The sequence below is a fragment of the Pan troglodytes genome, chromosome X, assembly GCF_028858775.2.
Source record: "Pan troglodytes isolate AG18354 chromosome X, NHGRI_mPanTro3-v2.0_pri, whole genome shotgun sequence".
Classification (NCBI taxonomy): Eukaryota; Metazoa; Chordata; class Mammalia; order Primates; family Hominidae; genus Pan; species Pan troglodytes.
This window is the reverse complement of record NC_072421.2, coordinates 63,797,843-63,820,931: the sequence shown is the minus strand read 5'-3', so window position 1 is coordinate 63,820,931 and position 23,089 is coordinate 63,797,843. Positions and strand designations below refer to the sequence as shown.

General features: G+C 38.5%; 1 protein-coding gene across 6 annotated transcripts in view; it reads right to left on the bottom strand.

Moving 5' to 3' along the window:
• Positions 1–10,128, bottom strand: part of HEPH (hephaestin) — a 98,916-nt gene extending 88,788 nt beyond the window's left edge. For 2 of the 6 annotated variants that reach the window (XM_016943875.4, XM_016943876.4), the window contains exons 1-4: positions 9,846–10,069; positions 3,578–3,757; positions 1,734–1,978; positions 541–753 (exon numbers count right to left, since the gene is read on the bottom strand). In XM_016943875.4, coding sequence (XP_016799364.1) covers positions 541–753; positions 1,734–1,978; positions 3,578–3,753 — 634 coding nt within the window. In that variant the 5' untranslated portion in view covers positions 3,754–3,757; positions 9,846–10,069. Of the gene's footprint in view, positions 1–540; positions 754–1,733; positions 1,979–3,577; positions 3,783–9,845 lie in introns of all 6 variants that reach the window. The other 4 variants (XR_001714094.4, XM_016943874.4, XM_054677049.2 and 1 more) reach the window with 4 other exon arrangements.
• Positions 10,129–23,089: the final 12,961 nt, after the last annotated feature.

The window sequence follows — 23,089 nt, the reverse complement described above, 5'->3', positions numbered from 1 at the left end:
TTAACGGCATCTGCAGCGACCTGAATGAGATTGGAGACTATTATTCTAAGTGAAGTAACTCAGGAATGGAAAACTAAACATTGTATGTTCTCACTAACATGTGGAAGCTAAACTGTGAGGGTGCAAAAGAATAAGAATGATACAATGGACTTTGGGGATTTGGGGAAAAGGCTGGGGGGGCACGAGGGATAAAAGACTACAAACAGGGTGTAGTGTATAGTGCTCAGGAGATAGGTGCACCAAAATCTCACAAATCACCACTAAAGAACTTATTCATGTAACCAAATACCACCTGTACCACAATAACCTATTGAAAAAAAAATTGTTCCTAACCCACAAACAAAGAAAAAAAGTAATGAAATTGCAAAAAAAAAAAAAATAGTGCAAAGTGAGTTTAGCAGAGATTTTTCTTGCTAATAAACAAGAGTGCTGAATTAGCACTCCTCAGGCTGCTGTCCAATATGTAGGTGGTTCAACCATATCACTGCTACCCCTAGATGTCCCAAACTACACCTCATAGCTTATCCTTGGGACCTGTACCTCTTTTACAGGTGATGAGAGGCCCAATTAGGCCAGTTGCAATGTCTCGTGGAGCATCTACATGAGAATGGTAGATCCAGGTGAGGCATGCTGGGTCAGCATCGGTGGGTGCATGGCCTTCTGGAATGGTCCAGTTGTAGATATGGCTGCCCCCCGGGGGAACAGAGTCATCAGCTTTCAGTGGCCCAGAGGAGCCATCTGGGTATAGGGAACCTAGAAATGAAATTGTACATGCGCAGGCCCAGAATAAGTGAGGGACCGTGGCAAATACATAAATTAAGACAGAGCTGACATGTAGAACCCTAGGTCCAGTCTTATAAAATGTAGCACGCTAATGACCTACATAATATTCCTCACAACCTAAGGAGAGCACAGATTTAGGTAACATTTAACCTAAAAAATCCAGTCCTCACATTAACAATGGGTGGAAAGCTTGTAGCCACTGGAAAAGTTCTGTGGCTAGGAAAAGTACAGCTTGGCCTGATCTGGTAATGCCATAGCATAAAGCTGGTGGCATAGAAGCAAGAAGACAGAATTCCCTCCCTTCAAACACTCACTTAAAATAAAAAAGCAGGCAATCACAGAATTTCAGTCTGCAGTCAACTTAATGATTAATTGGTTCACTTCTCCATTGTAAAACTAAGGAAAAGTAACTTGTCCAGGATCATACAGGGATTTAGTGGCCCAGCCAGAGTCTTCTGACTTCCCTTTCTATTCCTCTTACTCACTGTTGTCAGTATTATAAATTACTGGGCCAGGAATAAGGGAGGTAGAGATAAATAAGCTGAACTCCCCTTTAGGGAAAAACAAAATGGAACTTTCAGAAGACTGTGACACTAGGATGACAATCCTTCACATTTATAGCATTCTCTTTTCTTTTCATAGAATATTCAAATATTCTATGGAGATGCCATTCAAATAGTTCCTTGTGTTAAGAGGTAGACTGTGTCTTCACATTTCTGAGAAGGAATCTGAGACCCAGAGAGAGACAATGACTCGTCCAAGTCACACAGTATATGAATGGCAGAACTGATACCAGTGCCCACCCTTGTTTACTCTGAGGAGAGTCTTTGCCACCTCAGATAAATAGGAAGAAAAGAAAATCTTCACTACCAATTCTTCTCCTTCATCTGGCAATAAAGGAAAAGTGATATTTGTTGGGCATGGGGGAAAGAAACGGTGGAATGGTTTACCTTCGGAGTCCTTCTCGTAGAAGACACCATGAGGGTGGATGGTATAGGGACGAGTGGCAAAATTCTTCAGGTGAATAAGAATGACATCCCCCACTTCAGCCTGCAACACTGGCCCCAGGAAGCCCAACCAGGCAGGCTGGGCCACTTCATCTGTGTATGAGTCATCCTTGTATTCTTTATAGATGGTCTTCTTGTAGGTTCCCCCTATCCGGTTCTTGTCAGACTTTAAGAAGCTGGAAGCCACTCTGGGAAAGAAGAAAGAGAGTCATAATTTTGCCCCCCATCTTCAAGCCTTGAGAGGTTCCTTTTCCAGAGCATACTGACCAAAAAGTGACTATCTTTGTTTAGGACAAAACAAGAGGAAATGGCATTGTACTGATCAAAACATGAAAGTTTTAGATTTAACTATTAAAAATTTCAAATATCAGCATATGAAATTGCTCATATTTGACCACTTTAAACCCACATAAAAGGCAATTTCACATAGCTTGACACAATATGCAGTAACAAAGAGACAACCAACTGTGGACTGACTCTTTAAGTGATCGACTCCTCGTCAATGTAGCCTGACTTAGCATCATTCTGATACATATGGGAGGCCTTAGGGCATAGTGCTTATAACTCCAAGCTTTGGAGCCAAGCCACTTGGATTGATTGCTGACTCTGCCACTTCCAAATTAGTGGGATGTTGAACAAGTTACTTAACTTCTCCGAACACAATTTGCCCATCTGTAAAATGGAATGGAAATAATCATAGTTCCTAACTCAGACAGCTTTTACTGGTGACTAAAAAAAAAAAATTCAAATACACAAAGAGCTTAGGACAGTGGCAAATAGTAAAAGTTCAATAAATGTGGAATATTACTACAAAGTATTAGGGATGAAGGATAATGAATTTATTCCCTCAAAAAAATTAATACAAGGACTCTGACTCTGAAACTAGATGAATATTTTGTGTCAAAAAAGACAGAGTTGTTATTCCTACTATACTCTAATTCTTCTCAGAGAACTCAGAGATATTACAATCAGCTTTGGAGAGAAAAAAATGAGTCATGGTCACAAAATATTTTTTCGTACATTCATTTATTCTTTAACAGATATTTGTGGAGCACTTGCTATTTTCTAAGATCAGGAAAGGTTAATCCTGTGGGATCTATGAGGGACAGAGTGGTGAGAAGAGTATTAGTTTACATTCTCATTATCGAGGTTCAAATCCTATCTTTTTCATTTACTAGTTATAGGACTTGGATAAGTCACTTGACCTCTCTGAGCCTCAGTTTTCTCATCTATAAAATAACTACACACATACTTACCTTCTAGAGTTTTTGTGAGAGTTGAGACAAAGTATGTAAATTTCTAGTATGGTCTGTGTCACAGAGTATTACATAAGTGAGAATTATTACCATTAATTCCTTGATTCTAAGGCTTACTTTCTTTTTTCACATTTTCACATATCTGAAATAAATATACAGTAGCTTCACCAAACTATAGAAGCATAGCTCCCACCCATACATCTTACAAACACTGTATATATTTCATTATTCTTTTTTAAAGTCAAACAGTTGATATTAAATAAGTAAGCATTGTGGGTATGAGATTAGAAAACAGCAAATATGGAATTCTCTTTAGGACTCTAAAAATGTTACGGCAAACTCCAGATGAAATGCTGGCTTCTGACTCAACTAGCCTTCTTCCCAGGAAATCTGCCACTGAGTATGTACAGCTTGGAGCGATCAGGAGCTGGCTGCTACCACACCCTGGGAAAGGGGCCTCAAGAGGCTACTTCCTGACCTCAAGAGTGCTCCCATAACTTCCCCTCAAATACCACAAGAAATTAAACCTACATGTCACTGTCCAGAGGCTGGTTCGTGATGACATTTCTTCCCTTGGGAGCATAGTTCCACTGCACATCCCGGATGCCCAGGTAGTAGACTCGAGTGGCTCCATCAGTCAGTTGAGGCCACAAGGACTGCATGAACAGCAGAGCCCAGAGGAGGTGGCCTGACTCCATGGCCCACATTACTCTGGGAAACAGGCAAATAAAAACTGCTGGTGTAGAAGAAAGAGAACAAAGGGGCTTTCTACGTGTCCAGAAAACTGAAGAGGCAAGAGCCAGGTTGAATGACTGAGAAAGCAAAACCCATTTAGCCCAGTTTCTTTAACTTACCTGATTCCTTTTAATTCAATAAGTTTTCAATGATTGGATTTTGAAGGGCATAGTTAAAAAGTCACCCGTGCTGCTAATCATGTATTACTAGCTCCTTCAGAAGAGAGATCTGGATCCAGTTTTTTCAATGGTGTAGCAGGAAGAATGTGCTCTGTCCCAAGAATCAGGAAACAGGCACCAGAAGCCTTATTGGGCCACTAACACTAATTCTCCCTTTGCCTCTCTTTTCCCATAGGCAAAAGGGGAACACTCATTGTTGTTGCCACTTCCTATCCTCTATAAATTGTACTTAACAACAAGTGAGAATTTACCAAAAAATATTTACTAGAATATTCATAAACCCAAAATAGAAACAGTCAAAATGTTCGTGAACACTATAATGAATGAATACATTGCATTTTATTCATAAAATGAAATTTTTTATAGCAATAATAATGAACAAACTACAACTACACACAACAATATGAATGATTATGACAAATGTAATGTTTAAAAAAATAGACACAAAAGAGTACATATTGTATGATTTCATTTAAATACAGTACAAAATCAGGCCAATGTAATCTATGCTGGTAGAAGTAAGGATAACGTTTGCCTTGAAGTAGGATTCTGTGACTGGGAAGGGAAGAGGAGGGCTTCTAAGTAATGCTCTGTTTCGTGATCTACATGCTGGTTGTAAAAGCCTGTTCAGTTTGTGAAAATACATTGAGCTATAAACAAGATTTGTGCACTTTATGTGTATTATACTTCAAAAGTTAACAATGAACCAAAAATAAATGACAGTATGTGAGGGAAGTATTTTGAACTTCTCAGAAGAAATGTTGTCTGCTGATTCCCAAGGCTATTCATAAATTTATTTCATAGGTCTAATCCTGAGTCAGAATCAGACCCAAGATTCTAACCTCTCACTTCAATGCATAAGACAGGACGTTAGACTTCCTGGGACTAGGACGAAGCACTCAGTGATACCATACACAGTTACAGTCAAACACAGAAACACAGACAACATCACATAAATACATAAACTTGCACACACAGGTACATGTAGTCTTACCTAAAAGCAGAGATGCACACACTTCCATTTACACATAAAATCACTCTGTTATATAAAAACTTAGTCAACTTCAGAATAATAATAATAAAGCTATATTTATCATATGTGCATGGTACATCTGTTCCAAATGTTTTACACAGATTAAATCATTTATTCCTCACAACCACCCTATGAAGTAGACACCATTATTATCCCCATATTACAATGGAGAAACTTCAGAAGAGAGGTGTAAAGCAGTTTGCCCAAGGCCATCTAGATAAAAATCGGTAGAGTTGGGATTTGAGCCCAGGAAGTGTGGCTCCAGCATAATCACCATGCTGTACTACCTTCCACAAAAATATACTTGCACACTCACATGTATATACACAGAGAACATACATATGCCTATAGCAACAGCCATATCTATGAAAAAACACATACATTCTGAAACAAGCAATTACATGCAGTTATAATCACTTTACAAACAGACATACATACTCATGTAGGCAGAGATATAACTAATAGATTGTATTAATGATAATGATGATAATGGCTACTATTCACTGAGAGATCATTACATAGTAGCACCATGTCCAGTGCTTTATATAAATTATTTCGCTAAATCTTCAACCCAAGCACATGAAATAGGCATTGTTAATAAAAAATAGAGAATCAAATATATGCACAGATTCACATATGGATAGAAAATCCCCAGATATTTACCCTTTTTAAGAAATAAACTTATAGACTACTTCACAAACTCTCAGTCCTCTCCATACGCAGCAGTGACCCAAGTGTTAATCCCTAGATTCCATATTATATTTGGCAGAAAGCCCTTGATGTAAGAGAGGATCTGTTTTGGGGTCCTTTTTTCCAAAACCTGGCTCTCCCACTGACCAGCTGTGTAGCCTTGGGGATTACTTAACCACTCAGAACCAGTTTTCTCATCTGTAAAATGGGTATAATAATATCAGCCCTGGAGAAATAAATCAGAAAGCTTACATGAAACAGACAAGTATAATCCATGTTTGGAACATAGTAGGCAGTAGTAACTACTGGTTGCCTTCCTCTTCCTTTTCCCTCCTGGCTGCAGTTTGTTCATTAATCTCTACAGTCTCACATCCATCATACTTTCTATATTCCTACTCCAAGGGTTAATTTGAATACTAACTGCTCCAGAAGGCCACCTTTAGCCTCTTCATATCACTGTCCTCTGCAGGGCTACTTACTGTCTATAGCACCCAATTAGATTAAGTCAGACTCTGTATTATTGTTACCTTTCCATCTCATGACCTGCCTCATGAACTGTCTTCATTTCCCAGATTGGACTACACACTCCTTGAGAGAGAATGTCATTTTTTAGAGGTCGCTGTGTATCTATTATGACATGGCGATGGAGGCCAAGTAGATGGGCAATAACAGCTATTGTTAAAGTGACATAAAGAAGCACAAGCATACATTTTTCCATCAGTTGGGTCTGGTTCAAGTTCTAATACTTGTTCAGGGTGAACTTAGGCAAGTTTCTTCACCTCATTTTTCCCATCTATAAAATAATTGACTATATAAAGCTGGACTATATAGTTCTTACCTTTTGAGGGAGTCACAGAAGTGTGATAATCTAAGTGCAGAACCATAAAAATGTGGTATGTAATGAGCTCTCAAAGAGTCCTTCCAGCTTTCACATGCTGCCAATACTTACATTCACTGATGAAACACAGGCGTACTCACATACACCTACACATAGCTCTATATATGGTCACACAAATAGTCATGCCTTGGAATCCTCAACAGGGAGGGAGTGTCCTTGGTTCATTCCAAGTCTGAATGCAACATGGACCCCTTTCAATCTTCTTTCTCAGAGAGGTGTCAACAAAGCAGTTGTGCCTTGAACTCATTTACCTAGACAGAAAACTGTCCCAGGCAAGAGCTCCACAACTGGAGAAACACATGATAAAATTGAAAATATTCCTGGGAGAGACTAGTACAGGCCATCAGCATACAGTGAACAAGCATTCAACAGTGGTGACTTATGATCCAAATGGCTTAAACAATAGAATCTGGGGAGTGATGGGAAATGCCACCTAACATACCCCTAGCAGTTTCCAGATTACAATGTGTTTTTCATATCTGCCATCTTATATAATTCTCAAGATCTTGAGAGATAAGGAATACTTACTCGATTTTGCATCCAGGGCACAGGCTTTGGTATCAGGCTACCTAAGTGAATCTTGGCTCCATTTTTCCTAGCTGTATGACTTGGGAAACTTCTTCATTTATTTAGCCACAGTGTCTTTATTTTTCAAATGGTATTAATACTATTAGCTACCTCATAGAGTTTTGTGGGGATTAACTTAATTAAGATCTGTAAGTACTTTAAGGGCACATGTAAGTGATCAAAAGGTATTAGTGGCTATTACTATTGCAAGTAAGGAAATAGTTTGGAAATGAAACTTGCCAGGGCCATAAAGATTTTCCATTTTATGAATAGCAATAAATATGTGCACACTCATAAATTCCCATATATGGTAACACATTCTAAGCATACAGGAATATATACATAGGTATGAAAATGCACACAGCCCAAGCTGAACTCTCTTCTTGGAAACAACATGGTATAATGTAAAGAACTAGAACTTTTGAGTCAGACAAACTTAGGTTTAAGTACTGTTTTACTCTATATCTAAATAAGATAAATTTTTGCAGCAGCTGGGACTTAGTAGGCACCTGATAAGTATTTTTCTTCCTTCTAATTATTGACATCCTTTCTTTCCTCCTCAAATTTGAATTTGTCATTGTTATTGCTGCTGTTTAATTTGGTTTTATCATATACTAAAAGAGCAGAAAAAATGAAAAACCCATAAAATCCTTTATAACCACTTAGATGTTAGGCCAGGCACAGTGGCTCACGCCTGTAATGCCAGCACTTTGGGAGGCCAAGGTGGGTGGATCACCTAAGATCGGGAGTTCAAGACCAGCCTGACCAACATGGAGAAACCCTATCTCTATTAAAAATACAAAAAATTAGCTGGGCATGGTGGCGCATGCCTGTAATCCCAGCTACTCGGGAGGCTGAGGCAGGAGAATCGCTTGAACCTGGGAGGCGGAGGTTGTGGTGAGCCGAAATCGCACCATTGCACTCCAGCCTGGGCAACAAGAGTGAAACACGGGTCTCAAAAAATAAATAAATAAAATAAAATATAACCACTTAGATATTTCATGGTACAGTGGAAAGCGTTCAGGCACCAGAAAATAGTAAGTTCTAGCTCTGGATTCATCATTTATTGGTTATATAACCTTGAACAAGTCCCTAACTTCCTGAGCCTCAGTTTCCTCATGTCTTAAATGAGGATTGTCTCTACTTTGGGCCCCTCATTAGTTTGTAATAAAGGTCAAATAATATGAAAGATGTGAAAGCCCTGTGTAAGCTTTTCACTTGGGCAAGGATATTTTTTTTTTCTCAGCTAAGCCCATAGAGAAGAACCAGACTGATGAGGAAAAAGAACAGGAAGAAATAAAAGGAGAAATGAAATAAGTAAGTTGAGAAAGAATCCTGGAAAAAAGTAAAAAATACAAAATAAAAAGGAAGGCAGAAGGAATAGGCATTCAAAGGAAGGAAAAGAGAAAGAAAAATTCTAGGCTATTTGGATAGTTTAGTTAAGATATACTGAAACCTTGTGCCAACCTGGAGAGAAGATCAGCCAATATAAAGTTAAGCCTCCCTTACCTTTACCTTACCTTCCTGCCATCCCAGTGTCACCTGGGTCTGGTCCCTATTATTCATAACAATTTGCATTGCTGTGTTCCCTAGAATTTGCAAACTGTTCCTTTATTGCGACAATGCTCTTTTCTCTCCCTCCATTTCCCTTTCTCAGTTATACTACTTTGGGCTAGACAGGCTCATCCTAAACAAAGGATTACTCAACTGAATAAAGGAATGCTGAGCCATCTTTGGGGCCCTGTCTTCAATCTCTCAGCAGCCTTCCTAATAAACCCTCCATCAAAATTCACCTTTTGGTCCTCTGCTTTCTTAACTCTGTGATAGAAAACATACCGATTTGAAGTTAAAGACTTGATTCAAATCCTATCTCTTGTCTGTGATAGCTGTGTGACCTTTCAATAAATTATTTTAGCCTTAGTCATCTCATCCAAAAAATGGGATGATATTTATTTCACAGGATTGTCTTGAGGCCCAAATAAAACCATGGATATTTGAGTCCCTAGCAAAAGGATTGCTTGTCATATAATAGATGCTGAGTAATGAAAAACTGAATGTGTTATAGATTCACACATGCATGAAACCTTTAGAAACCATCTTTTTCAATCACCCTCATTTGATGTATAAAAAACTGAGACCAGAGAGGTGCAAGGATTTGCTCAAAGTCACGCAGCCAGTTGTTAAAAATAGCCAGAATTTGAACCAATGATTTCTAAAAGATTTTTGCTATGTAGAAACTAAGACTACTCAAATGCAGATGTTTAGCTTAGTTAGGCTATCATTTATTGGCTTACTCTGTGCCAATCTGGTCTCAAAATATGAAACCAAACATGGTTATTTTTAAGTAATTGAGTTCCCACTTACATAATCCTCAGATCCATCACCTCAATAAATTCCTCAACCTGTGAAACAGAAGATGAGCAAGCTGTTTTGACAGGAAAATGAACTATTCTGTATGGCTCCAGGATTGGCCCTGAAACAGACAAGCCAGTGTAGTCCTGGCTATTTTGGCGAGAGGAACAAAAGGAGCCTATTGTCTCCTTTAACTTTCCTGCACATCAGCCAAACCTCCTCCAACTTTTTGGCCACTGACTTTTTCTCCTAGTGGCCAGGACTCCCTTAAACCCAGCTAAATAAACGTTTTTGCACAGGAAGGCAGGTGAGGTAGAGTTTGAAAAGAGAGAAAAGAAAGCTTACCTTTGCTAGAGAAAACTACTCCATATTCATGTCAGCGGCCCATTAATGCTGCACTGCAGACCCCAGCCTGAGTCCGCCAGCCATGTTCAGGCAGTATCTTGGTTACAGGGCCTTTCTCCTAAATTAAGTCCAGGATTCCAATTTGGCAGGGTTTACTGGGTTGGGAGGATGAGGGAGGGGGAAGGGCTGGGTGCCCTCTTTTCCAGAAACAAAACTACTGGAATGTCCTGTTCCTCTGGGGCCTGGTTTGATACAAAACCCGGGATGGTTCTTTACCCATATCCGGGTGTTTTACAAATCCTGGTTAGGATCTCAGGAGGAATTACAAGGGGGTGGGTTGTACTTCTGTTATCAGGACTTGCTAATTGGTCTTTGCTGAGAGGAGAACACTGTCAGTGTGGCCAGCCAAAGCTCATGGGTAGATTTCAACAGCTCCATTTAAGAAATGAGGTAGAAATGGAAACAGCCTCCATCTCACCAGCTCTTTCCCTTCTTGCTTTGAAGCACAATTGTCAGCCCTGACTATTATTCTGAGGTCATGGCTGCTTAGTCATAAGTAAAAATAAAATTGGCAATAAAACAAAGGACTTTTTTTCTACATTCTAAGCCCTATGTTAACCATTTTACATGCATTCTCTTATTTAAGTCTCACAATTATCCTGTGAGATGAATACTCTAATTCTCTCTATTTTACAACTGAGGAAAATTCAGCTCTGAGAGGGAAGTAACTCGTCCAAGGTCACACACTTAGGAAGTAAAAGAGAAGAGAGATTTGCTGGGTCTGTCTAAACTTTTAACCATGAAACCACCACACACAATGTGCTGCTTAGGGGAGAAACACAGTACTTTCAAGGGGGTAGAAGGGACTTCACAATTATTGAAAGCCTACTGGCCACCAGTCACTGGTGGATTTTTTTATATATACATTAACTTTGCCTCCGTCATTTCTAGCAGATTCTAGAGTGAAATTTTATATTAATTATATTTAACATTTTCCACCTGAGGAAACCAGATATAGCTAGAAGATAGCCTGGATTAACACAGGTCAACACCCTAAAAACTAAGACATGGAAGAATTGAAAATACTAAAAAGAAAAAAAAAACAAAATGTTCCCCCAACAATTCAGGGTAAAACTGGAGTCTGGATTTGTTTAAAGTCAAAGGTCATTCCCATTCCTGGTGGAAAGAGAGAAGAGTGAAAAGTCACTGTCCTGAGTCAAGTGACCAAGGTTCTCGCCCCACTTGCTCTAGGAGTAATCAGCTATGTGGATTTTGTGGATTTGGCCCACTCCCTTCTCTTCTCTGGGCCTCTTTCTATTTCTACAATGAGGGTCTTAAACTAGATATGGACCCTCCCAGCCCTGTAAATTTACACATCTAGAATTCCATGAAGAAAGTATAGTCTAGATATTAAACATAGAAGATAAAGAGGTTTCAAAGACACAAAGTATAGGGAAAGAATGAGTGGGGAGCAATTTGTGGCGACAGGTCTGAGAATACTATGCCTCTCTAAAAAGGACTGCATCTACCCAACAGATCCAGGTATAGGAAGGGGACAGGTATGATGGGGGTTCCACCACCTGATATTCTTACTTTGTGATGAGGAGATCTTGGCTAGGAGCAGATGCTTTTCTCCAGGCAGGCTGGGCACATTTTCCTCTTCTGAATTTAAAGTGCCTGGAGCAGGGTCCAGGGAAGAGAACATTCAGAAGACTGAGGTGGTAGGGCAAAGTCTGGGTCATAAACCACTAGAGATTCTTAAGTGTGCTCAGACACTTAGGCGCTGCCCCATGGACTGCAACTCAGACCAAGGCAGGTGGAAGCACCAGTAGGAAGGAAGGAGGAGCCACCAGCCTCAACTCCCTTAGAAATGCTCAGTGGTCAAGGGAAGCTTAGCCAAGCCATGGCAGCCCCTAGAATTATCTGCCTCGCACACATGTGAACCTTGAAGCAATAAAGGGGAAGTGGAGACAAAACTGATTAAGCTGAGATCCAAGTCCAAGCTCTAAGGCATTTATGACAGGGAGGGGAAGGGATAAGGCCTCTGCTCTGACTCATGAAAGACAACAAGAACAGGTCATAATAGACTTGAATCAACACAGCGAAGACTGCAGGAGGCCAGGTAGGCCAGGTTTCCAGGTTTGTATTATTCATTCACCAATTTCACTGAGAGTACAAGCAGCACCCACCTTTTCTGCAAATCCGGGGTACATTTCTGGTTCCTTCTCCTGGAGGTCACTTGAAAAACATTTTAAAGTTGGTGTCTACAGACCAGAGGTTGGCAGATTTTTTCTATAAAGGGCTAGCTACTAAATCATTTATTTCCAGAGCATACAGTTTCTGTTTGCCATAACTACACAAATTTGTCTTTGTAGCTCTCAAGGTATATCATTGTGCCAATAAAAATTAATTTACAAAACAAGCAGCAGGCTAAATAGACTTTTTTTTCAATATAGACATTTGCAATATGGCATCACTGTTAAGAGCATGAAAACTGAAATCAGATATTCTGAACTGAAATCCCAACTCTGCCATTTCCTGATTCTATGATTAAAGTAATTTAATCCCCCTAAACCTCAGTTTTCAAATGGAGATAATAATATTACCTATTTTATAAGACTGTTATAAGAACTTAAATAAGGCTATACGTATTAACTATTTAGCACAATAACTGGAACATAGTAAAGGCAAAAATTAGAGTTATAATTTTTAATTTTTCAATTCTAAATAATTGTTGAAATCTAAATAATTATTTCCTCATTAGGATACAAACTGTATTAACTTGTGTCAAAAAAGAAGAATGTTTCAAGAATCCTGGCTTCACATTCTAGTTATGCTACTAAAGAGCACACAGTGACCCTGGACAAGTCTTTTTGCCTTTCTATCACTCAGTTTCTTCACCTATAACATGAAAAAGGTGGTCTAGATTTGGGTTTCTCAAAATTAATTTTGGCAGCAGAACCCTTTCCCCAAACAGAATCTTAGTAAACACCCACTACTTATGGAAGATGAAAGTGATTTGTTCTAGGTAAGGCAAGGAAGGAGATAGAAATGGGCAAGGGTGAAGAGACAGAGGAACCTGTCCACTGGGTATGACTGGTTTCCTAGACAATGTGATTGTGTCTGGAGCACCAGTAAGAAATGTCTAGGACACTAAAAACAGATTGGAAAACCGTAAGACCAGAATATCCTTAAGGGTCCTTCATGTGTTAAACTCTGTCACTAGAACATCTTTTCGTTTATTCATTCAACCAATATTTCCAGGTTACTCATCTATGGGCCATCAATAACACATGGCCCTGGGGTGGCTACAAAGAGGAGAGGACCCCAGGGACCTTCACATTAGAGTCAACATGGTCTAGGGTGAGAAGCATGGCATTTGGAGTCAGAAAGACTAAGGATTGTATCTTGGCTGCCTTTTTCTGAGCTATGTGACCTCGGGCAAATCACTTAACTTTTTCGAGCCTCTGGTCCCTCATCTGCAGAACAGGAATAATAACACTTCCATGACTGAAATATTGTGAGGATTAAATCAGCTGGCATTTGTGTGAACCCTTAGCACAGTGCTCAGCATGTTCAGACCCCCAGTAAATGTTGTTTTCCTTCCTATATTTTCCACAGTTAAATTTTGTGACAGTATCAGGTACCAGGATAAAATTAAAAGCCATGGGCAGTGCCTTGGCACAGACAGTCTAACCCCTTTACCTCAGGATCCTCTGATGAGCTTGCCCTTAGCAGTTTCTTAAAAAGAAGACCTCTGGGGAAAGGTGGAGGGGTGCAGGGAAGAGGGGTTTGTCCCCCAGAAACCACATCTCTGAAGCCACTCCCCACCACCACTTCTGACCAGCAGACTCTGTTATGCTTTGGAAAGGTTGCTCTGCATTGCTGTGATGTGTGACAGCCCTAGGCTTGCTCTGGGTACACTGTTTGGTTCTTGTACTCTGGCTCTTGAACTCCACTTGCTGCTTTCCCTAGTCCTCCAAGGCTGTAGGCCTCAAACTTGAACATGTACCAGAATCCCTTATAGGGTTTGTTAAGGCATTGAGTTTTTGCTTCAGTAAGTCTTGGGTGAGGCCCAGGAACTTGCATTTCTGGCAAGTTCCCAGGGGATGCTGATGCTGCTGGTTTGAGGACCACTGCTGGTTTGAGGACCACTGCTGTAAGGGATGCTTGCTCTGAAGCTCACCCACCAACCTCCCACCACCACCAGCTTACTTGCATCTGCAGACTGATTCTTTAGCTCCAGACTCACCTGGTCTTTGAGTATTCACTCTTTGGCCCTAGGTCAAAAATATATTTTATTCAGCTTCCTGGTACCTCATTCATGTGGCGTCTCCCTGAGAGTCCTCCCAACACCTATTTCCCCACTCCTTTTGCCCAAGAATCTTTCTGCTTGCCTGGGTGAAGCTTCCTCTCCTCTCCCTGTGCAATTAACATGTTTTCCTCTCTGTTGCCTGCCTGGAGCAGCTCTATACATGGCATCAGCTGTTCCTCCCAACTCTTCTATACTTTCTCATTTGGCTTCCTGATGGTGGGCCCTGGGCATGGACAAACCTGGTTTGAATCTTAGCTCTGTCTCTCCCTAAAATGTATGATCTTGGGGAAGTCACTTGAGTGCTCTGAGCCTCCATTTTGTTATTTGTAAAATCAGGCTGTGAAAATAAAATGCAATGTCTGAAAAATGGCCCTGTGCAACACCTGTTACTTAGTAAATGATCAGTAAATGTTAGTCTTTTTTTTTCTTCCTCTATTTTCCTCATACCTGCCTACTTCCAGCCACACTACTATGGAGTACATAGCATGTAAGAAGGCTAAAACAATGTACAAATAAAGTGTTTCATTACTATAAATAGACATAGTAAGTAAGAGAATAGAGGTCTCTACAATGTGATATAACATTTTAGAGTAGGGAGAGGATATTTTCAATGGGTGAATGTCATTCAGAATAAGCCTCCTGAACGACTGTATGACATAATTAGCATTCTCATTCCTATATACCAAGCCAGAGACTTGAATGTCATCTGAGATTACTCTCTTCTCTCTCACTCTCTACAACCATTTCATTGATATGTCCTGTCATATTTATATTTTACATCTTTTTCTCAATGTACCCACTTCTCTCTATCTCCACCGCCATGGACTTGGTCTAAGTCACCATAATCTTTTAATTGGACCAGCGTAATAGCCTCCTTATAATTCTTTATGACTCCACTCTTGACCCCCCATAATCTGGTCTTCAAATAACAGTCAAAGCTATTTTTCCCATAACACAAAAGTGGTTGTAAATCCTTATTGCTTAAAATCCCCCAGCAATGCCTCCCTTATTGACTAAAGTTGGAATAATAATGATATTAGTAAGACTCCCTAGTAAGGATGACACTCAAACTGATGAAATATTTAGTATGTGTGTGTGTGTGTGTGTGTGTGTGTGTGAATGCACATATGAAAATATTTTCAATATATCTCATTAAATAAAAAGCAAGGTGCAAAAGAGTGAGCATATTGTGATTGGTCATACATAGAGATATAGATATCTACACACACACACACACACACACACACACACACACATACATACTTACATGAGGGGACAATGAATATTTCTTCTGAAATAACACAAAATATTCTTAATGGTGGTTTTCCTTGGGGAGAGTAACTTGGTTGGGGGAAGCGTGACTTTCATTTTTCATTTTGAACTGTTTAGATTTTCAAGCCTTATATATTAGTTACTTTTGTTTAAAAAAAAAAGGTCACTTGGAAAGTGAATATGAAGCCACTTTTGTTGTCTTCTTTGTATTTCTATTCTCTCAAGAAACTCATATCTGTTACATTAAGAAAATTAATTCCTTACTATTTCACTAGGATAAAGATCAAACTTCTTAACATGGCCTATATGGCATTTTTATGGCCCAGCCCTTCCTAATCTTTCTAGGTCACTGCTTGCCCTTCCTCTCCTCACACTCAATGCGTCCCACCCATGCCAGAGGTCTGTCAGTTTGTCAGTTTCCAATGTGCATGGGGCTCTCTCTTCCCTCCAACAGATTCTGATATGTTGTTTCATCTGCCTCAATCACTTTTTCACCTATTCATTCACCCACTCATTTTTTGGGTCTCAGTTTAGAAGTCCCTTCCTCTAAGAGGTTTTCCCTGACTTTCTATGCTTCTGGGTGAGGTCCTCCTGTGATGTGCTCCCAAGTCACCCCGTACATCTAACAACAATTTGTTGAAATTGTTTGCTTAACTCTCTCCTCACCGTATAATGGAAGCTCTGTGGGGTCAGGGATTACATTTTTCTTGCTCCCTACTGTAGCCTCAATGCCTAGCACAGCACTTGATACAGAGTTGGTGCTCAATAAATATTTGCTGGATGAATGAATACATGAATGATTAGTGAAAGAATAAGACAGCAGCCTTAGAGCTGACCTTCAAGGTCAGCAAGATCCTACTAGAAAAAAAAAGTGTGTGTTAACTTCACATTTCAGAAGATGACTTCAGGCTTTTCTAGTTAAAAGGTTGACTTGATTGTACCTGACAGTTTCATTGTTTGACCAAGTTTGTTTCTAAAAGGACTGTGTGTATGTCACTACCAACCCCTGTACTATTCCAATCAATCCATCCACTGGCCCAGTCCTATTCCTCTAAGCACCTAACCCCCAAATTATCTTTGGTTACCTTGGGTTAGAAGAATAGTGAACAAAATGAAGCCTCAGAAGGCATGGTTGTCATTTGCTTTCAAATTATGTTGCCTCATAGGGCTCTTCAGAAGGCTTCATTTATCCATTTAATAGAATGGATACACATTAAATGGGTAAATGCAGCCACATAGCCTTTCATTTGAAGGAATAAATTTTGGTAAAATTAACTTGAAAACTCCCAAATATATCCACAGCATCATTTCCAAATGGCTATATGAACTCTTGCTTGGATACATGTAATAACTGAGAACTCACTCAATTATCTCTCAAGGCAACTCTAGATTATCTTTTCCCATATTAAATAGCCAAATATATGCTGCCTTCTACCTTCTGTTCATTGGTTCCTTTTTCTAGTGAATTTAGAACTCCTCAGCAAAAATGCCAGTTAGTGCCGTCTCACCCTCCTCTCACAGCAAAAGAAGTAGCTGTCTTTTGGAGAGTGTTTTTTTTCCTTGGGCACCTACAATGCAGTTCTGACTTTCGAACCCCATTTTTCTTTGTTGTCATGCCCAATGCTTTCTTCATCCCCACAGAACCGTGTTAGAAAATGCTTCTATGATGACTGGCCTAATCACTGGTTGAAGGAAGTGATCATGTTCATGATATTATTTAAGGGACTAAAAAAATCCCATGCCTCCTCTCCAAAATGACAACTTAGTTTGATATAATTGGGCACAATAGTGAGGACTTCATTCCAGTCCTCTCTGCCACAAACCTATGTGTTACCTGGAGTAGGCTATTTCCCTTCTTTGGACTTCAGTCCTCTCACATGGAAAATAAGAGCCTTGTGTTAGCTGGCCTTTGAGGTCCCTTTCAGCTCTCATATTTCAAGGTTCTGTGACTCAGACTTTTGGATTAGAACCCACAGACATCCAGAAGGCATGCATAAGTGTCTGAACACAACTTACAGACTCTGTGTTTGCGTGAGAGACTCTATGGAAAGTTCACCATTATGAAAAAATGAATTGTGTGCAATTTCAAACCCTGACTCTGTTCATATACAGAACACCCAGACATTCTTAAAATATAACTGCTCTTCTAAGAAATGTGAACACAATAAAAGGTATATCCTAGGTAGTGGCAGTTGTGTCCCTTCTCAACCCTACTTTCCAAACCTATTGATCTTAGCCCTACTACTCCTCTGGCTACTTGTTAGTCTGTTAAGTGAAAAAGACAGTGGATTGAGGGTTGAGGTAGACAGAATAATGCCTCTCCCAAAAATGTTCATGTTCCAATCCCTGGAACATGTGAATGTGTTATATTACATAGCAAAGGGAAATTAACATTAATAATCAGCTGTTCTTAAAATGGAAAGAGTATCCTGGATTGTCTGGGTAGGTCCAGTATCATTACAAAGGTTATTTAAAGTGGAAGAGAGAAATAGGAGAGAAGGTTGGAGTAATGAAGTATGAGAAGTACTCAATTCACTGTTGCTAGCTTTGAAGATAGAGGAAGAGGGCCATGAAGTGGGGAATTTAGGTCTCTAGAAGCTAGAAAAGTCAAGTAAATAGACTGTCCCTGGATACTCCAGAAGTAACCACAGTGAGACCCATTTTAGACTTCTAACCTATTAAAACTATAAGATAAAAAATACATGCTGTTACATGGACACATGGGAGGGAAACAACACATACTGGGGCCTGTTGGAGGAGGTAGGGTTGGGTAGGGGGAGGAAGAGCATCAGGAAGAATAGTCAATGGATTCTGGGCTTAATACCTAAGTGATTGGATGATCTGTGCAGCAGACCACCATGTACCAATGTAACAAACCTGCACATCCTGCATATGTACCCCTGAACTTAAAATAAAGTTGAAGAAAAAACCCAAATAAATAAATATATGTTATTTTAAGAAACCAGGTTTTTACTAATTTATTATAGTAGCAATAGGAAACTAACACAGGGGTCAACAGACCTAACTCTGAGTCCTGCTATTGACACACACTAGCTGCTTGTTATTGGACAGGATTTTTTTAAAAAAAATCTCTCTACAATTTAGAGTCCTCTTCTATAAAATGAGGATAAAACCATCTTGCTTGTTAACTTCACAGGTTGTCCTGAAGATCAACTAAAAGGGCCATATAAATGTAAAATGGAATAGTTCTGTACACAAAAACATAAGTAAAGTGGAAAGATGAGCAATAGACAAGGAAAATTATTCACCACATATATAACAGATAATTACTATTCAGAATATATGTGAAAAAGATAATCCAGTGAAATTATAGTCAAAGGATAAGAATGAAAACAAAAACCAAAGTGGACAATCAAACATGGAAAGAAGCTCAAATCACTAGTAATCATAGAAATACAAATTGCAAATAAAAGTAGCAAAATCCATCACCAATCCACTACATTGACGAGCATTTTTAAAACATTTTAGAAATTGACGAAGGCGTGTGAAAGTAAGTGAGGAAACAAGCCTCTCATACTCTAATGAGAACTATAAATTGGTAGAACTACTGTGGAAAGTAATTTGTTAGTATCTACTAAATATTTAAAATATATTTACTATGTATATTACAGAAATTTCTGCTCCTAATTATTCACTGAAATGGGCACAAATAGACAAGAATATTAATTGCAGCATTGTATGTAATAGAAATAAACCTCAGGCAAACCATGTTACCACAATTCTACAAAATGCTATGTGACAGTTTAAAACAAGGCAAAAAATTTAAGATGGATTTATGGCTAAATACAGCAATTCATAGATTCATAGATGTGATAAAGGAAGCATAGTAAAATGTTAATGGTAGAATCTACACAATATGTATATGGACATTCCCTGTAAGATTCTTTCAAGCTTGCTGTTTGTTGAAATTTTTCATAATAGAATAATAGGAAAAAATAATATGCTGATTAGATTAAAAAACAGCATCAACAATGAAAAACAATAAGTCAATTTTGTGTTACAAAGATATACATTTCAGACTGACTGGAGCAGGCACAAAATGATATACCACTTATGTTCAAAAATATGCTAATTAATATTGCGTATTTTCTTTAGGTAAAACATATGTACGTGTACAACTATAAACATACATACTTGTACAGCTATGAAACAATACATAAAACTGCATAATTACACATTCCATTACACAAGATATGTCATTTATGTAAAACATACACAGAAGTACACACATACAAAGACACAAACTAGTAAAATCATGTAAAGAACCTAAGGGGTAGAAGACAGTGTATGTATATACACTGTCTGTGTATCATTAAATCTGTAATGTTTTAATAGTTTACAAAACTAATGTTACCAGAAATTACTTTAAAAATAAAAACAAAACATTAATTCTAATTCGTGAACATGGAATATGAATATCTTTCCATTTATCTGTGCTTTTTTTCTATTTCTTTCATCAGTGTTTTATAGTTCTCAGTTTTACACCTAAGTATTTAATGTTTTGTTTATATTGTAAATGGGATTGCTTTCTTAATTTCCTTTTTGTATTGTTCATTATTACTATATAGAAACATTACTGCTTTTTGTATGCTGACTTTGTATTCTGCAACTTCACTGGATTCAGTTCTAATAGTGTTTTAGTAGAGTCTTTAGTGTTTTCTCTATATAAGATCGTGTCACCAGCAAATAGAGACAATCTGACTTCTCGTTTTCCTATTAAGGTGCATTTTACTTCTTTCTCTTGCCTAATTGCTCAGCTAGAACTTCTAGTACTATGTTAAAAAGGAGTGGTGAGAGTGAGCATCCTTGTCCTGTTCCTTAAAGGAACGTATCTTAGAGGAAAATATTTCAACTTTTTACTGTTGAGAATGATGTTATCTACAGGTTTGTCACATAAGGCCTTTCTTGTGTTGAGGTACATTCCCTCTATACGTAATCTGTTGTAAGTTTTTATCGTGAAAGGATATTGGATTTTTTCCATTTTTTTTCTATTGAGATGATCATATGATTTTTATCCTTTATTTTTTTCTATATTGTGTATTACAATTGTTGATTAGCATTTGTTGAACTGCCTTTGTATCCCCGAGATAAATCCTGTTTGATCATGAAATGATTATTTTTAATGTGTTCTTGAATTCACTTTGCTAGTACTTTGTTGAGGATTTTTGCATCTATGTTCATTAGGGATATTGGCCTATAATTTTCTTTTCTTGTAGTGTCCCTGTCTGGCTTTGATATCAGAGTAATTCTAGCCTCTTATAATGAGTTTGAAAGTCTTACCTTTATTTTAATTTTTTTGGAAGTGTTTGAGAAGAATTGGCATTAATTCTTCTTTAAATGTTTGGTAGAATTCAGCAGTGAAGCTGTCTGGTTCTGGGCGTTTCCCTGGTGGAAAACATTTTATTGCCAATTCCATCTCCTTAATCTTTGTTCAGATTTTCTATTTCTTTTATGATTCAGCCTTAATAGGTTATATCTGTCTAGGGATTTATCCATTTTTCTAGGTTACCTAGTTAATATTGTGAAACTGTCCGTACTACCCAAAATGATCTACAGATTCAATGCAATCCTTATGGAAATTCCAATTTTATTTTTAAAGAAAAGAAAAAAAATCCAAAAAACTCTGAATAAACGAAACAACCTTTTTTGTTTTTGTTTTTGTTTTTGTTTTTGAGATGGAGTCTCGCACAGTCGCCCAGGCTGGAGTTCAGTGGCAAGATCTCGGCTCGCTGCAAGCTCCACCTCCCAGGTTCACGCCATTCTCCTTCCTCAGCCTCCCAAGCAACTGGGACTACAGGCACCTGCTACCACGCCCGGCTAATTTTTTGCATTTTTAATAGAGTCGGGGTTTCACCGTGTTAGCCAGGATGGTCTTGATCTCCTGACCTCGTGATCCACCTGCCTCAGCCTCCCACAGTGGAAACAATCTTTACAGAAAAAACAAATCTGGATGCATCACACTCATTAATTTCAAAACATATAATGAAGTGATTGCAATCAAAATAGCATAGTACTGGCATAAAAACTTATACATAAACCAATGGAATAGAATATAGAACATAAAAATAAATCCATGCATTTACCATCAACTTACTTCAACAAAGGTACCAAGAGCACACAATGGGGGGAAGAACAGTCTCTTCAATAAGTGGTGTTGAAAAATGTGGATATCCACATAAAGAAGAATGAAATTAGACGCTTATACCATATACAAAAATTAACTCAAAATGAATTAAAGACTTAGATATAAGACCCGAAACTGTAAAACTACTAGAATAAAACATAGGAGAAAAGCCTTCGCAATATTTGTCTGGGAAATGATTTTTTGGATATGACCCTAAAAGCACAGACAACAAAAGCAAAAATAGACAAATGGAATGGCATCAAACTAAAAACCCTTTGCACAGCAAAGGAATCAACTAAAAAGCCTTTGCACAGCAAAGGAATCAATCAACAAAGTGAAGACATTACTTCCAGAATGGGAGAAAATATTTGCAAACCATACATTTGATAAAGGATTAATATCCAAAATATATAAAAACCTCAACAACTAAATAGCAAGAAAAAAAAAAACCTGATTTTTAAAAGGGAAAAAGATCTGAGCAGACATTACTCCAAAGAAGAACTATGAATGGCCAATAGGTATGTGAAAAAAAATCCTTAAAATCACTAATCATTAAGGAAATGCAAATTAAAATCACAATAAGATATTCACTCACAACTGCTGGAATAGTTTTTATTATTCCAGCATAATAAAGATGAAAGATAAGAGTTGGAGAGGATGCAGAGAAAAGGAAACTCTTATACGTTGTTGGTGGGAATGTAAATTAATAGAGCCATTACGGAAAACAGTATGGCAGTTCCTCAAAAAAACTAAAAAAGAAATACCATACAACCCAGTAATCCCACGTCTGGGCATATAACCAAAATAACTGAAATCAACATGTCAAAGGGATATCTGCACTCTCATGGTCATTGCAGCATTACTCACAGTAGCCAAGATATGAAAAAAACTCGATTGTTCATCAATGGATGAGTGGATAAAGAAAATGTGGTATAGGCCTGGCGCGGTGTCTCAGGCCTGTAATCCCAGCACTTTGGGAAGCTGAGGAGGCGGGTTGCGAGGTCAGGAGTTTGAGACCAGCCCGGCCAACATAGTGAAACCCCATCTCTACTAAAAATACAAAAAAAAAAATTAGCCAGGTGTGGGGATGGGAGCCTGTAATCCTAGCTACTCAGAAGGCTGAGGCAGCAGAATCATTTGAACCTGGGAGGCAGAGGTTGCAGTGAGCCGAGATTGCACCAATGCACACGAGCCCAGGCAACAGTATGAGACTCAGTCTAAAAAAAAAAGAAAAAAGAAAAAAAAAAGAAAAAGAAAATGTGGTATATATACACAATGGAACACTAAACAGCTTTTACTTTTAAAAGGGGGGTGGGATCCTGTTATTTGTGACACCATGGATTAATCTGTAAGACATTATGCTAAGTGAAATAAGCCAGGCTCATAAAGACAAATATGGCATGATCTCTCTTATGTGAGGAATCTAATAAAGTTGAACTCATGGAAGCGAAAAGGCGAACGATGGTTACCAGAGGCTGGGGTGGGGTAGAGGGACTGGGGAGCTATTGATCA